The sequence below is a fragment of the Phocoena phocoena genome, chromosome 8, assembly GCF_963924675.1.
Source record: "Phocoena phocoena chromosome 8, mPhoPho1.1, whole genome shotgun sequence".
In the NCBI taxonomy this organism is placed as follows: domain Eukaryota; kingdom Metazoa; phylum Chordata; class Mammalia; order Artiodactyla; family Phocoenidae; genus Phocoena; species Phocoena phocoena.
Genome location: NC_089226.1, coordinates 109,484,776 through 109,500,391, shown reverse-complemented (window position 1 = coordinate 109,500,391; position 15,616 = coordinate 109,484,776). Strand labels below are relative to the sequence as shown.

Sequence of the window (15,616 nt, the reverse complement as noted above, 5' to 3'; positions counted from 1 at the left end):
GTGGGCGTGCGGGTGGCAGCGCGGGGTCCGGGCTCCAGTTGGCGACCGATGCTGCTCAGGGCAGGCTCGGTGCAGGAGGAGGCTGTACCCGGGGGAGGTGAGGGGCCTGCTTTCCGCAGCCCGGAGCAGGTGCCCTGGGGAGCTGGGAGAAGGGCTGTCGGAGCAGGAGGCCCAGCAAGCGCGGGCGGCGCTTTGCCAGCGGGGCTGCCTGGGCTGCGGGCCGGGTTGGGGGGGAGGGCGGGGCTCGCTGTGCCTCTCTCGACACGTCCTTCCACGTCTGCTCCTGGAACCTTAGACTTACGGGCTCCTTTGACAAGTGGGGGTCGCTTTGGCGTGGGTTCAGGCCCTTCTGAGGCCCTCCCTGAGTGGCCGTGCCCTGCAGGTGCTGAAGGTCGCCATCCTGGCGGAGAAGTACGCCGTGGACTACACGTGGTACGTGGACACCATCCTGAACCTGATCCGCATCGCTGGAGACTACGTGAGCGAGGAGGTGTGGTACCGCGTCATCCAGATCGTCGTCAACCGGGACGATGTGCAGGGCTACGCCGCCAAGACGGTGTTTGAGGTGTGGCCCCGCCCCGCCCCCGCCAGCCTTCCCGCAGGCCGGGCTCCGGCACTGCTCCTGCCTCCGCTGGAGTCTCGGTGCCCTCTCTCCCTGATTTCAACACAGCGACCCCGGGTGGGAGGCTCTCGGTCAGCGAGTGGCCTCCTGAGCAGGCTGCCCGGGCTGGGGCCTCGGGCTGGCCTCTGTGTGTCCGAGAGCAAGTGTGGGGCCGCCACGGTGGGTTTGTGGTCTCTGTCGGTGAGGGCCGTGTGCCCCCACCCCTGCCCAGGGCCCACGCGTCAGTTTTTGGGAGCAGCTCTCGTTCCAGGGGTGGGATCGGCCGTGGCCCTGCCCGTGGGGCTCCCCTGCTACTGATCCCTCTGCCGAAGTGGCCAGGAGAGAGGATGGGGCGGGGAGTGCATTCGGGAGGGGCTCAGGAGGCTTTGGGGGCTGCGGCCGCGTGCAGAGCAGGCTCCCTGGGAAGGCAGCCTGAGCCCGCTCTCCTGGCTCGTCACACGGCTTGGTGGCTTTCTCCAGAGGCCGAGCACTACTGGTGCTACCTCTGCCTGGGCACCAGGCTCACCGCGCGTGCTCTTCCGTAGGCGCTGCAGGCCCCAGCGTGCCACGAGAACCTGGTCAAAGTCGGTGGCTACATCCTAGGGGAGTTTGGGAACTTGATAGCAGGAGACCCGAGATCCAGGTGAGTCACCCGGGGGCCGGGAGTCCCGCGTCCAGTGCTGGGCCTGTGCCCACTGGTTCACACCCGATGGCCTAGTAGAGGCCAGCTGATGTCCCGGGCTCCCCAGGACAGCCCGTAGCGAGGGGACATCCTCTCTGGTTGACTGTACAGAACACAGGGATTCTGGGGGGAAAGGAGGCATGGCTGATGGCCAGCGCTGTTCAGAGGGGAGCCTGGACTCGGCCTGGAGCTGGAACGCACAGGTTCTGGCTGAGTGTGGGCTCATCTCCCCGAGTCACTCCGCGCTCGCTCCCCGTCTTGTGGGGACACACGGGGGTCAGGCTCAGGCGGGGTGCTCCAGGCGGGGAGTGAAGCGTGGAGGTGACGCTGTGCCCCATGTGTGCCCCCCAGCCCCCTGACCCAGTTTCACCTGCTGCACTCCAAGTTCCACCTGTGCAGCGTCCCCACCAGGGCGCTCCTCCTGTCCACTTACATCAAGTTCGTGAACCTCTTCCCGGAGGTGAAGGGCACCATCCAGGATGTGCTGCGCAGTGACAGCCAGCTGAAGAACGCTGACGTGGAGCTGCAGCAGCGCGCCGTCGAGTACCTGCGGCTCAGCACTGTCGCCAGCACTGACATCCTGGTGCGCCACGCTGTTCTACTGCCCCCGCCTCGCCTCGGCCACCCTTTCTGGGGGCCGGAGGCCATGGGGCTTCGTGCTGCGCTGACCTAGGGCTCCTTTCCCCCCAGGCGACTGTCCTGGAGGAGATGCCTCCGTTTCCAGAACGTGAGTCTTCTATCCTGGCCAAGCTCAAGAAGAAGAAGGGCCCCAGCACGGTGACCGACCTGGAGGAGGCCAAGCGGGAGAGGAGCGCCGACGTCAATGGGGGCCCCGAGCCCGCCCCGGCCAGTGCCAGCGCTGCGGTGGGTCCCCTCCTGAGGGCCGTACCCTGCGTGAGCTCCTGGGGCACCTGGTCCCCGAGATCCGTGACCCTGGACTGTTGTCGTTGGGGGCGGGCTGACCCAGACGCCTGTGTCTGTCAGCCAGACTGTGTCTGTCGGATGGTTGTCTGGGGTCCGCGGTCAGCTCCCACGTCTCCCCTCGGCTTTGGATTTAGAAGACGTGGTCACCCGTCTCTTGCACGACTACCGTATAGTCCCGCACCCCTCGCTGGTTTCCAGTGGACCCACCTCCTGCTGTCCTCAGAGGTTTTTCACTAGTGAGCGCATTAGAGCGAGCGTCCTGTTCACGCACGATGCCCTGAGGATGTGTCCTTTGACGTTCGTCGAGGAAAATGCCGTTTTGAGAGTTGTGTTTCCTTTCTCGGCTCAGTGGAGGGAGCCCGGGGAGCGGGTGCATTAGCCCTGCTGGGCAGCAGCCCCTGCGGCCCTGCAGGCGGCTCCCGAGGGCCTTGGGCTTTATGCTTGGCCCGTCGGGAGGCAGCCTGGAGAGCTGTGTCTCCCCTCCAGGACGCCGGTGCGGCGCCACGGACGGTGCTGCTTACGCTGTGCGGCGGCCTCTGTGAGGGCGGGCCCCACCGGTGGCGCGTGCCCGCGTGTGGACGGCCCGGGGCCCGGCTGGTTTGCTCATCCAGAGCGTGCTCGTGTCTGAGTCCTGCTGCTCCTTGGGGGGCCGCTTGCCTGGCTCCACGTCTCCTTGTGTGCCCCGGGGCCTCGGGCCCGCCGTGAGGCCTGTGCTCAGACCTGGCCTGGCCCTTGACTTGGGGCCCCGTCACAGCCAGGACCTCTCACCTGAGCCCTGATACCTTCTCTCCAGGGGCACCCTTCATGGCCCTGTGGTTGTGAGTTCCCGTTTGTCCTCACGGCTCAGGGAGCTGGGGCGGGGGAAGGCCTGGACGGGGCTGGGGAGTTGAGGCAGAAGCAGCAGGACAGGAAAGAGGCTGGGATCCCTCCTGGCTGGGATTCTCCTCCTGGTGTCTCCTCTCTCCTGTCTTCAAACTCAGAAAGGAGGCCCCGCCGCAAAGTGGCATCGAGATGTCTGGATCTTACAAGAACACCTGGGATGCCTTTTACTTTGGGCAGTAGTGGCCAGAATGCCTTTTATTTAGGGTCACAGGTCATGCCAGGAGGTGATTTTCTCTGTGGCCTTCCTGGGAGCTCGGCTCTGCTGTGGCTTTGGGGTGCTTGCCTGTGCGCCGTGAGGGTGGGTGTCTGGAGGCTGCTGGTCCTCCTGGGGCTTTGGGCTGGCGGAGGAGCCCAGAGCCACCCTGCGCCCTGTGGTGTGCGGCGCTTCGAGCAGGTGTAACCTGTGCAGAGCCGGGTGCCAGGCCAGCTCCTGGGGGAGGGTCTCCCCGAGTCCTGAGAAGAGGGGGAGGCGGCGAAGCGGCGGGGGGTCCCAGTGCTGCAGGGTAGAGCCTGCACGTGGGGTCTGGGGAGGGAGCAGGCGTCTTAGCGGGGCCTCCCGAAGGAGCAGCCTTGCTTTTGTCTGTCCGTGTTTGACTTAATGGGACAGAAGGGTTTGCCTGCTTTAAAAAGCGTTTGCACTGTTCTTTGGGAACCAGTGGAGACATTGTGCAGTAGGTGGCAGAGGTGCAGTGACCTCGTCAGGCTGTGGGTTCTGTGGCCCAGACAGAGGCCTTTCTCGCGTCACTCACAGCAGGCTTGGGGCCCCCCCGCCTCGGGAGCAGCTCCTAACCTTGGGTGGGCGGGCTCCCGAAGATGGCCTCGCTGGCGGGAGGCTGTTGTGAGGGGCTGTGTGTGCGGGAGTGTCATCCCAGGTGCAGGGCCAGGAGCCCCCGTGGCCATTTCATCGACTCTCCCCAATGGCGCAGAAGCTTCTGAGGAAGCTTGACAGCTCCTCTGGGGAGCCCGGCCTGGCCTGTCAGCTCTACCCAGGAGCCCCTTTCACCCGGAGCCGTCCGCTTCCGGGCTGCTTCCGGCCGCAGGGTGGGCCTGGCGCGCTGCCTGCCCTGGAGCCCCAGGAAGGAGGGCCCGGCGCTCAGGCCCACGTCCTCTCTGCGGGACGGGACACGTGTTCTGTAACGCCTCTTTTGTCTCAACGTGGAATCCATACAGAAGATATCTGCCTACGCGTGTAATGTTTTAGAAATTCAGTGCAATGCTCTAAATATGAAAGGGAAACAAGTAGTTATTTATGCTAATGTAGTGATTCCCACGTGGACGTCCTCCGCATGGCCTGAGGGCGGACTGGCCAGTGCCCGGGGTGGGTGCATCCACACTCCTGAGAAAGAAGGGGCGTTGGCCTCCTTTGGCTCTCAGCGTGGCTGCCGGCGTGGCTGCGTTCCTGGAAAGATGAGTGAGTGCTCAGTAAATCCGAGCAAGGTGTTCACTGCAGTGACGAAAAGCAGCTCTCGGATGTAGTCTCAGGTGACTGTAAGTGGATATTTGCCCTCGGGAGGGTCCAGTGGGACATTTAAGAGTCATTCCAGATGAGTTCTCACAGGCCTGGTTCTTGCTGCGACAGGGACCTCTCGGTCCTCAGGACCTTGCGCGTTTCTGGACTCGTGCACCCGTGCAGGGGCAGCGCCAGCTCTCTGTGCAGCTGGTGGGGGGACACCTGGGGAGTGAGCGTATGATGCGCTGCACTGTTGTGTGTCCTGTGAGCTTGGAGAGATTTCGGAAGGGCTTTGGCTCGTGTTCTTTGTCTTTGCCTAGGATCAGAAAGCAGCTGTTCAGGTACAACGTTCTACATCAGCTACACTTCGATAAAAAAAAATAAAGACAAAACAAAACAACGAAAAAAGCAATTATTTAAAAAATACCCTGTTCTGCAGGCATTTTGTCTGCTCTTCCTCTGTAACGAAGTAGAACATAGATGACTAAGGCTGCGCCCTAGTAAGCTGCTGGCTTGTACTTCTTTCATCTTTCCAGACTTCTTCACATGGTTGACAGTGACACGCACAGTCTTGTCTCTGAAACCAGACACTTCTTTTCGGGGTGTGGGTGGGGCGCAGGCCCTTGCGCTTGCCTGGCGTGGTGCCCAGAAGGGTCTGCGCTGACCTTCTCCTTCCCTGTCTTCCAGTCCACGCCCTCTCCGTCGGCAGACCTGCTGGGGCTCGGGGCTGCGCCCCCCGTCCCCACGGGACCTCCACCCTCCTCCGGCGGGCTGCTCGTGGACGTTTTCTCAGACTCACCCTCCGCGGTCGCTCCCCTGGCTCCCGGCTCCGAGGACAACTTCGCCAGGTAGTCTGCCTCCTGCATCCGGAGGACAGGGGCTCCCCCCGCCCGGCCAGGCCTGCACCCTGGGCGCCCAGGGAGGGAGGAGGCTCAGGTGCTGGGCAGGTGACGGAGTGGTGGGCGCCCTGTGTGCTGTCTGCTCCCGTGGGCTGCGCTTGCCCTGCAGGACGCTTGTGCTCTGCTCTCCGTGCTGTGCCCCTGGGCTCTCTAATCACGCCCCGTGTCTGCCCTCCAGGCACCTAGCTTTTTCTTGAAGAAACGCTCTTCAGTTCACAGTCACTGCTTTGTCCTGTGGGGTCTGCTTCCAAGCCTGCTTCCTGCTCCTCCGCTGACCTGTTCCGTCCTTGTCACCTCTGTCTGACCGGTGTCCCGATGTTCACACCCCTGCTGTGGGCCAGCAGAGTCCTGCGTGCGGTCGACTTGGCCCTGTTCCCCCACTTTGAAGGCGAAATCCCAGGCTGCTCTTCCCCGCGCTTCGCTGCGTGGATCCTGCCCCTTTTCCCTGCTTGCTGTCTGCCCCTCTGTCTCTGCTGATCTAGATCCAGCCAGGAGGTGGGGGGCTCCCCCTCCGAGAGGAGAGCGGGTGTGAGTTCTGTTGTCTCCAAGGAGCGGCTGCTCGTCTTGGTCTTTGTGACTGCGGAAGAATTCTTGTGGTTTTCTGGTTTCTCCAGTCTCTCTCCGTTCGCCCCGCACACTGACTCGTATTTCCTGTCGCTTGTTGGAAGTGACTTGGGGAAGGGCGGGTTTGCAGTGCCGCCAGTTGTCCGTCTGTGGCGGAAAACAGACTCTTTTTCTTAAACTGAGGTATAGTTAGTTGGTTTACAACATCATATTAGTGTCAGGTGTACAACGTAGGGACTCAACTCTTTTAGGTTATATTCCGTTTAAAGTTATCACAAAATAGTGGCTGTATTTCCCTGTGCTGTACAATATATCCTTGTGGCTTATCTATCTTATGCGTAGCAGTTTGTACCTCTTACTCCCGTACCCTGTCTTCCCTCTCCCCGCTTCCTTCTCCCTGCTGGTGACCACTGGTTTGTTCTCTGTATCTGCGAGTCTGTGTCTGTTTCGTGACGTTCGTTTATGTTTCCGATTCCACATGTGAATGGCAGCATATACAGTATGTGTCTTCTCTGTCTGACTTATTGCACTTAGCATGACGCTCTCCAAGTCCATTCATGTTGCAAATGACAGAATTTCATTTTTGTATTGGCTGAGTGTGTGTGTGTGTGTGTGTGTGTGTGTGTTTCATCGTATATTATACCACAACTTTATCGACTCATCCGCTGACCGACACTTAGGTTGCTTTCGTATCTTCACTTTTGTAAATAATGCTGCTGTGAATATTGGGGTGCATGTATCTTTTCAAATTAGTGTTTTCATTCTCCTTGAATATACCCAGGACTGGAATTGCTGGATCATGTGGTAGCTGTATGTTTAGTCTTTTGAGGAACCGCCATACTGTTTTCCAGTGTTTCACCAATGTACATCCCCACCAACAGTGTGCAAGGGCTCCCTTTTCTTCACGCTCTCATCAGCATTTGTTATATGTGGTCTTTTTGATGATGGCCGTTCTGACAGGTGTGAGGTGTTGTCTCTTTGTGGTTTTGATCCCCGTTTCCCTGACGGTGAGTGATGTTCGGTATCTTTCATGTGCCTGTTGGCATCTGTATGTCTTCTTTGGAAAAATGTCTGTTCAGGTCTTCTGCCCGTTTTTTAATTGGGTCATTTGGTTTTTCGATATTGGGTTGTATGAGCTGTTTATATGTTTTGGAAATTAAACCTCTTATTGGTCTTACCATTTGCAAATATTTTCTCCCATTCAGTAGGTTGTGTTTTTGTTTTGTTGATGATTTCCTTTGCTGTGCAAAAGCTTTTAAGTTTAATTAGATCTCGTTTATCTTTGCATTTGTGTCCTTTGCCTTAGGAGCAGATCCAAGAAAATATTTGCTGTGGTTTGTGTCAAAGAGTGCTCTGCCTATGTTCTCTTCTAGGAGTTTTGTGGTTTCAGGTCTTACATTTAGGTCTTTAATCCAGTTTGAGTTTATTTTTATATGCAGTGTGAGATGTTCTAGTTTCATGCTTTTCCATGTAGCTGTCCAGTTTTCCCAGCACCAGGGGAAGGGAGAGCAGGGGAGAGGGGAGGGGAGGACAGGAGGGGCAGGGAGGGCCGCCTGGGTGTGGGCGTGGGTGTACGTGGCCTGCGGACAGCCCCGGTGGAGGCCGTTTGGAGGCCAGTGCCGCGTGTCAAGTGGCCGAGCCTGTGGGCCCACCTGAACAAACGTGTGTGCTTTTGCCGTGGCGCGCGTGTCCTGCGTCAGTGGAAGCTGTTCACGCTTGAGCAGCACCTTCGTGGAAGGCAGACGACCTGCTCCTGTGGTCGTTCCTTGCTTGTGCCGTGTCACCCTCTCGACTTACCTCCCATCTCTGGTGGGCGCTTTTAATGGTGTTCGTCGGAATATTTGCTGCTTTTCCCTTCCCTCCTGTCCCAGAGAGGTTTTCCTGGTCTTAGTGTTCTTTAAACCCTTTTTCGAAACTGATCTTGGTATTTTCGGTGGGTGGGTGGCTTTGAGTGACTCACATGCTGTCCCTTGTCCCCCAGGTTTGTCTGTAAAAATAATGGTGTGTTGTTTGAAAACCAGCTTCTTCAGATTGGACTGAAGTCTGAGTTTCGGCAGAATTTAGGTATGTATTTTACTTCACTTAATGAAAACTTCTCTTAGAAGTTATGAGGAGAAAGTATTTCCAAATCACAAATCTCAAAAGGGTCTAGTTTCTAGAATATATAGAGGACTCCAAATCAACAACAGAAAAACAACCCAGTTAGAAAATGGGCAGAAGTCTCAGACGTTTCTCTAAGGAAGACATGCAGGCGTCCAAAAGAGCATGCAAAGGCGCCCTCCGTCACCAATAGTCTGAGAAATGCAGTCAGACCCATCGAGGTACCACCTCATACGCATCGGCACGGCTGCTATAAAAAACAAAACGAGGGTTGGCGAGGACGCAGAGAAATTGGAAGCTTGTGCGCTGGCGGGATGTATTTGCTGCTGTGGCAAACAGTCTGGAGGTTTCTTAAAAAGCTAAAAATAGAACTCTCATATATATGACTTAGCAATACCACTTCTGGGTATTTACCCAAAAGAATTGAAAGGAAAGCAGGGACTGGAACAGGTACTCACACGCCCACGTTCACAGTCACCAAAAAGGTGGAGGCAACCCAAGTGTCCATCCATTTGAGTGGATACACAAAATGTGGTTTAAACACACAATGGAACATTACTCAGCCTTAAAAAGGAAGGAACTTGTGACACAGGCTACACAGGGTGAACCGTGAGGACATCACACTCAGTGAAATAATCCAGTTACAGAAGGACTAATCCTGTCTGATTCCACTCCCTAGGGGTCCCTGGAGGAGTCACATCCACAGAGACAGAAAAGTAGACGGTGGGGCCCAGGGCTGGGGGAGGGGAGGGGAGTGAGTGTTCATGGGGACAGAGCGTCCGTTCGGGAAGATGGAACGTTCTGGGGATGAAGGTGGGGAAGGTAACGCGACCACGTGAATGTGCTTCGTGCCCCGCCCTGTGCGCCTAGAGATGCTGAGACAGTAAATTGCAGGGTATATAGTGTATGTTTTACCACATTTTTTAAAAAAGCTTTCTGTTCCCCCCAGCCCCCCCAAATTATGCCCACTGGCTACTGGGGCCGTTGCCGAGGGGCCCTGTGGGCTGCTGGCCCCGCCTCCCTCTTGGCACCATCGTGGAGCCTTGTCTGCAGAAACGAGTGGAGGGTGGGAAGGCAGCGTGTCTGCCCCGCGGGGCCCCTCAGACTCCTTCTCACTGAGGATGGACGGAGGTGTTCGTTTCTCATTGGATGAAGGGGTTAGACTCCAGGCCACGGTGGCGTCACCCGGGAGCCGTGGTGTTTCTTAAGCTGTCGGGGAGGCCTGCCTACCTGTGCGTCCTCTTCAGGAGATGTGAAGTTCACATTCCATTCTGAATTCTGAGGGTGTAAAGACGTTCACAGAAGTCTGTGTGGCGGTTTCTGCTGTGCTGGCTCCGAGCCCCCCAGGTGCCGAGGCCGAGGGCTTGGGCGTCACTTGTGTGGGCCGGGGGCTCTGCTTTCCTCCGTGTAGCTCAGGAGGCTGTGGCGTGTCGTGGGAACAAGCTACTTTGCTTCCTTCTAGGGCGGATGTTCATATTTTACGGTAATAAGACCTCCACGCAGTTCCTGAGCTTTACTCCTACGCTCATCTGTTCGGACGACCTCCAGGCCAATATCCTTGGTTCCGTTGCCCCTAGGCCCCTGGCAGAAGCGGGTGGAGGATAGACTAGGAGGGCGTTTCCAGGTGCTGTTAACGCGGCCTCGGGGTACCTTCCCACACTCAGGTTGCTTGTTTATAACGCTGGTGAAGTACATGCAGGCCTGTTCCGGCCTCCACATCCGCTGGGGCTCTGGTCTCCTTGGGGAGTCTCCCAGGGAGCTGCTGCCCAGGCAGAGCGAGTGATGGGCCACCTGGGACGAGCTGCGACCGGAGACGGTCCCATATAAATGACAGAACTGGGACGTGAGCTTCTCCAGCCCGTCAGCCTTGCCATCCAGGTGTCCTGTTCCCGCGATGATGGGCTGCCCGGGTAAAGTGAGGGCGAAGGAGGCCCAGCTTGGCCACCGAGGATGCCGCCTTCCCTGGAAAAGCCGTGAAGCAGGAACCTCCTTACTACAGGCCAGATCTATTTTTATTTTAAGATAAACACGCTTTAAACGTGGACCGTTAAAGCTAAATGTTTAAGTCATTAAAGACACACGTGTGGCAGGTTTCGTCCGAGGTCAGGATGTGAGCTCCGACTCCTGCCGGGCCCCTTCTGGAGCCTCTCTGAACTCGGGGCTCACTGGGCTCAGCCCATGTTCCCAGCGTCGCCGCAGCTTCCTTGACACATGTACATCTGAGCCTGCAGACCAAGCCTGTGGACCCCACCGTGGACGGAGGCGCACAGGTGCAGCAGGCTGTCAACATAGAGTGCGTGTCCGACTTCACCGAGGCGCCCGTCCTCAACATCCAGTTCAGGTGGGAGCCCCGGCCGAGGCAGCAGCCGCTCTTGCTGGACGTGGGGGTGTCAGGCTGGGCCGGCACGTGGCTGTGACGCGGGACCTCTGCATCCTTCCTTCAGAGGGTGTGGTGAGGACCGAGGGGTGACCTGCCGTACACACTCCAGAGGCGTCTGCTACAGGGGGGTGTGGGAAGTGGGGGAGGGAGAGGGTGCCTGGGGTCTGGGGCGCCGGGTGGGCAGGGCCTTCTTCCCAAGGCCCGGGGCTTTCAGGCGAGAGACCGAGGGGCCTGTCCCGCTGCGGGCGCTGCGCAGCCTGCGGCTCCAGAGGCCAGCCGCCCGGCGCTGGGCCTACCAGGGCCTCGTCTGGTGTGTGAGCGCCTGTGTGTTGTACTCTGAGCGTACACGCCGGCTTGACTGTTTTTTCTGACGTGTCTGTGTTGCTTCTCGGCTCGTTTCTGCCATCTTTCAGCGACTGTGGTAGAGTGTGCATCTCAGCCTTCCCTGTTGGGTATTTGTAAGGTTAAATTTTGAAAAAGCACCTTTCCAAATACGAAGTATACAGAGACCTGCAGATGGTGTACTTTGTAAAATTTAGGGAAATAGACGTGCAGAATTTTTCTTTCATTCCGTAGGCACACCGTTTTCTTTTAGTCTTTTCATGGAAAAAAGAAAAAACCCACACGATTTAAACTTGGAGTTGTAGGACACGGACTGCTGGGGAACGGGAAGAGGCGGCGCCTGTCCCCGGCGCTGCGACCGGCCCAGCAGCCTCGGCCGGGGGTGGCGGGGGCACGTTCCCCGACGTCCTTGGCCATCGATGACGGTGCGCCGGAGATGGACCAGCTTCCCTGGAGCCCTGGGCCGCCCGTCCAGATCTCTCCGCCCCGCCTTTTGCACGCAGCCCCTCTGTGCCCTGGAGGTGGCACGCTCGGGACGTGGACTCTTCCCAGCGTGCCTCTGTGTTGCTCACAGGTATGGGGGAACCTTTCAGAATGTGTCTGTGAAGCTGCCTATCACACTCAACAAGTTTTTCCAGCCCACGGAGATGGCTTCTCAGGATTTCTTCCAGCGCTGGAAGCAGCTGAGCAAGTGAGTGGCGCCCTGTCCCCCCACACCGGGTGGATGGGGGGCCTCGGCTCTGGCTCAGCTGACGGCACTCGCGCTGGCCTCGGTTTCCCACAGTCCCCAGCAGGAAGTGCAGAATATCTTCAAGGCGAAGCATCCAATGGACACAGAGATCACCAAAGCCAAGGTAAAGGTCTTGCTGTGGACGTTCCCAGGGTCGGGACACGACCGGAGCCCTCAGAGGAGGCTGGCGGCTTCTCCCCTCGGAGAACCCTCCACCTCTGCTGGCGCCGATGCAAGGGGCTCCTGTTTCTCCTGGTTCTTCCCACAGATTATTGGCTTTGGTTCTGCACTCCTAGAGGAAGTCGATCCTAATCCTGCAAACTTCGTGGGAGCCGGTATCATACACACCAAAACCACCCAGATTGGATGCTTACTGCGTTTGGAGCCGAATCTGCAAGCCCAGGTCAAGCCCCTTGAGGGAATCGCTGAATACGCTTACTTTTTTTTTTTTTTTTAACTGTGGTGTAATTCACACACAGTGAGATATGCAGATAGATCCCAGATGTGATAGTTTGATGTATTTCGACAGATGTGTACACCTGTGTAACCACCACCACCCGTTGGTGTGTGTAGCATTTCCATCGCCCCAGAAAGTCCTCTGGCACGCCCGCATCAGCCCCGGCCTCCCTAGGAGGCAGTGCCGTGTGGCCAGCGTGGGACCCGCCTGGCCCCAGCTCCAGCAGTCACCGTGTTGCTGCTGTACCCACGGTGGGCCCTCGTGGAGCACACAGCCCTCCTTTGTGGGGAGTTGCCACTCTGCTTTGCCCAGCCCTCCTGTCGATGGGCATCAGGCTGCCCCTGTTTCAGGAGGCATTGAATACGGCTGCCGCAGACATCCGGACATGCCTTTGTGTGGGCACGTTTTCATTTCACGTGGGGAACACTCGGTGGGATTGCCGGCTCGTGGGGTCTGGGCACGGTCAGCGTTGCTGTTCTGACCGCGATGCGGGTCTCAGACGCCCACCGGCTGCGCACGAAGTTTCCAGTTGGTCCACGTGCACGCGAGCACTTGCTGATGTCAAACTGTTTTATTTTTGCCACTGAGAGCACGTTCGTCGCTTGAGCCCGTCGACAGTGGCACCTCCAGGGAAGGGCTGAGCAGGGGGCCTTGAGGGGCCGCTGGGCGGGGCTGGCCCCGCAGTGTCTGCCCTGGCACCGCCACTGACCTTCTGTGTCCTCTGTTTCAGATGTACCGACTCACGCTGCGGACGAGTAGAGAAACCGTCTCTCAGAGATTGTGTGAATTGCTTTCGGAACAGTTTTAATCAACAAGGACGGAGGGTCAGGCTCCTGTGTCTGCGTTTTTCTTCATCTCCACTATCGTCTTCGTTGCCACGCTGCAAGTCCATGCCCTGTCTAGTGTCGCAGCCCCGGGTGCCTCCCAGCCCTGCTTCTCTGGCCTCGTCCCTTGTGGGGATGGATGGGGAGCCTGTGTGCCGTTGAGGAAGAAAAGGCTCAGCCTGGACCCAGCCGTCCTGCCAAGTCAGGAGGAGAGGGGCGTGGATCGCGGGATCAACTCTTATAGAAATCAAGACAGTTCTGTGGCTAAGTCTTCAAATTAAAGGGAATGTAGAAGTTTGAATGAAAATGGAAAGCTGTTTGAAATTTTATCAAGATGCCAATGCTGTCTTACTGACAGTTCATCTCTGATGCTCCGAGAGGAGAGGCAGCGTTCTGTCTGCCATGGCAATAGATCTTGGCTACTTGGATGGGAGACGGGGAGGCAGCCCAAGGGCTGATGGGTATGTCCACACGGGACCCAAGCGCCGACCTCGGCCAGGGTGAGAGCACAGTGCCTGGGGGCTTGCTGGGGCCGGGTTCTGAATCTAGAAGTTAGACAGGGTTGTGTTCTCAATGACGATCAACAAAAACACGTATCCTGGCTGGATTTAATTCTATTTTCCTTTTTCCCAGCACTGTGTTCTCAAAGCGAGATTTGTAAAGCCATTTGACTGAGACCTTATGTGTGCAGTGCCGGGGGGTGGGGGGTTCCTGGTGGCTCTGGAGGGGGTGTACCTAACCTCATGCATCTTTGGGTTTCAAATGAGTGCACTGTCACCGCAGTGGCCCAGGACTGGTTCCCGATTGTGATGGCAGGGTTTGTCGTGGGCCAACAGAGAAGATTTCTGGAAGGCGAGCTGGTCTCTTCCCCGTGCAGTGACCTAAATGTGCCGGGGTCATGATTGCAGGCCAGGGTGCTGTGGACCTTGGCCGGTGCAGTGGGAGGAGGGGGGCCTGCGTGTGGTCGGGAAGCAGAGAGCAGAGTGGGGATGAGCTGGCACCTGTCCCCCCACCCCTCCGTGTGCGCGGCTCTCACGTGCCGTCCCCTGCGCCTCGAGATGCCGAGGCGAGGCCTGTGTCCTGTTAGCGGCAGATGCGCCAGGTGGGCGGCAGGCACAGGCTGCAGGTTTGTCCTCGACAGGCACGTCTGCTTTCGACACTGAGGGGCCCAGGAAGAGCTGGGGCCCTTGTTGGTTACCCTGGTTTTCCAGCAGGGACTGGGCTCCCCGCCGCGCGGTGGGGAGAACCACGTGGGGCAGGGGAACACGGTGGCCCTGTGCCGTGGTGCGGGTCGCGGGGAGGCAGCTTCTGGGAGTCGCCATGTGGGTACTGGGGCCCCCCACACTGCGGACGCCCCACTCAAGGTTCCCACACCCACCACCCTGTGCAGCCCCTGCAGCGCGCAGTGGTGGAGGTTGAGGCTTTGCGCATGTGGTGGCAGCATGGCCGCTGGTGGCACCGCTGTGCACTGCAGATGGATGGCGTGGCCGTCGTGCTTTTGTTCAAGGTGCGGGACGGTACACGGTTCTTGGGCTCCAGTGTTTGGACTGCCAGCCCGGGGCTGGTTTCTTATGTCAGCCGACGCCCGCCCTCCACCCACCATTCTGGGCGCGCGTCCATCAGCAAAGAAGAACAAATGCTGGGGTGGCGATTGGAACGTGTGTAGTCTTTGGAGGGAAAGGCGCCCGGCATACAGCTCAAGGTCCCGTCCCGTGGGGCCCTGTGGGGCGCTGAGAACCGATGACGCGGGCCCGTCGTCCGGAACCTGTTCCCCAGTCACGGGGGTGGAAGCTGAGGCGTGTCGAGGTGACATGCCTTTTGCTCTGCACTTGGGTTCAGGACGTGGGCTGAGCCTGTGGGACTCATGCTGGTGAGGCCTGCGGCCTGGACTTGGCTCCCCCAACTCCGTGGTGCGCGTCGGGGGCCTGCCTTCTGGGGGCCTGCATCTAGGGGGCAAGTGGGCCCAGGGGTTCCTTCCTGGGGGGCGAGCCTGCCGAGTTCAGGCGGGGTGACCCCAGCCACAGGCAGGGTACAGGGTCCCATGGGACGGAGGGCCTCACAGGAGAGTAGTCCTGAGCTGGGAAGGGGGAGAGGGGAGGCCGGGGGCCCACAATGGCACCCCTTCTTGGCCCATACTTGTGCGGGTCCGACCCCGTGAGCTGGACGTGGGTCTGGGGACTCACAAATGCCCGAGGGGCGCGGGAGATGGCAGGAGCAGAGCTCAGGAGCCTTTGTGCCTTGACAAGTGCCAGTTTATTTGTCGTCTGTTCATGGTGGGCTCACGGTGCACAGTGCCTGGTGCCCCCTCCCTAGGGTGAGCTTTGCTGGTGGGCAGGCGGTGACGCTTGCCTCTCCCTTCCCTTCCCCGACTGCAGGGCCCCTCTCCTCACTGTGACCCGAGCCTCTCCCCAACCCTTCTCTGCTTGGGCGGCCCCCGTCTCCCCAGGAATCCCCTCTGCAGCAGCCTTCCTCACTCCTGCCACTGGGGGTGGGGTTCTGGTCCCAGCAGGACGGGAAGGCTGCCTTCGGAGGCCGGGAGGCTGTGTGGCTGGGCGGTGGGCAGTGCCCTGTGCAATCCCGAGGCTGGCAGTCCAGCGCAGCCGGCTGGGTTTGGTCAGGGTCTGCGGGACCCCCGCCTGCAGCCCCTTTCTCTTCAGGTGCCCGGGTGAGCTGCGTCTGAGGGCTCTTTGAGGCCATGCCCTGTGCCTAGGAAAGGGGCTGCTGGGCACAGTGGGTCGGGGTGAGCGGGTGCCGGCGGCGCGGCTCGGTCCTCGCTCCCGG

At 58.9% G+C, this 15,616-nt stretch overlaps 1 protein-coding gene across 2 annotated transcripts in view; it reads left to right on the top strand.

Moving 5' to 3' along the window:
* The window catches only part of AP2A2 (adaptor related protein complex 2 subunit alpha 2), a 62,127-nt gene extending 48,995 nt beyond the window's left edge, over positions 1 to 13,132 (top strand). The window contains exons 11-22 of one of the 2 annotated variants that reach the window (XM_065883272.1): positions 383 to 565; positions 1,147 to 1,244; positions 1,635 to 1,866; positions 1,974 to 2,147; positions 5,227 to 5,387; positions 7,984 to 8,066; positions 9,565 to 9,654; positions 10,320 to 10,443; positions 11,399 to 11,515; positions 11,609 to 11,678; positions 11,823 to 11,957; positions 12,742 to 13,132. In XM_065883272.1, coding sequence (XP_065739344.1) covers positions 383 to 565; positions 1,147 to 1,244; positions 1,635 to 1,866; positions 1,974 to 2,147; positions 5,227 to 5,387; positions 7,984 to 8,066; positions 9,565 to 9,654; positions 10,320 to 10,443; positions 11,399 to 11,515; positions 11,609 to 11,678; positions 11,823 to 11,957; positions 12,742 to 12,819 — 1,545 coding nt within the window. In that variant the 3' untranslated portion in view covers positions 12,820 to 13,132. The remainder of the gene's footprint in view (positions 1 to 382; positions 566 to 1,146; positions 1,245 to 1,634; positions 1,867 to 1,973; positions 2,148 to 5,226; positions 5,388 to 7,983; positions 8,067 to 9,564; positions 9,655 to 10,319; positions 10,444 to 11,398; positions 11,516 to 11,608; positions 11,679 to 11,822; positions 11,958 to 12,741) is intronic. The other variant, XM_065883273.1, reaches the window with a different exon arrangement.
* The last annotated feature ends 2,484 nt before the right edge of the window (positions 13,133 to 15,616 follow it).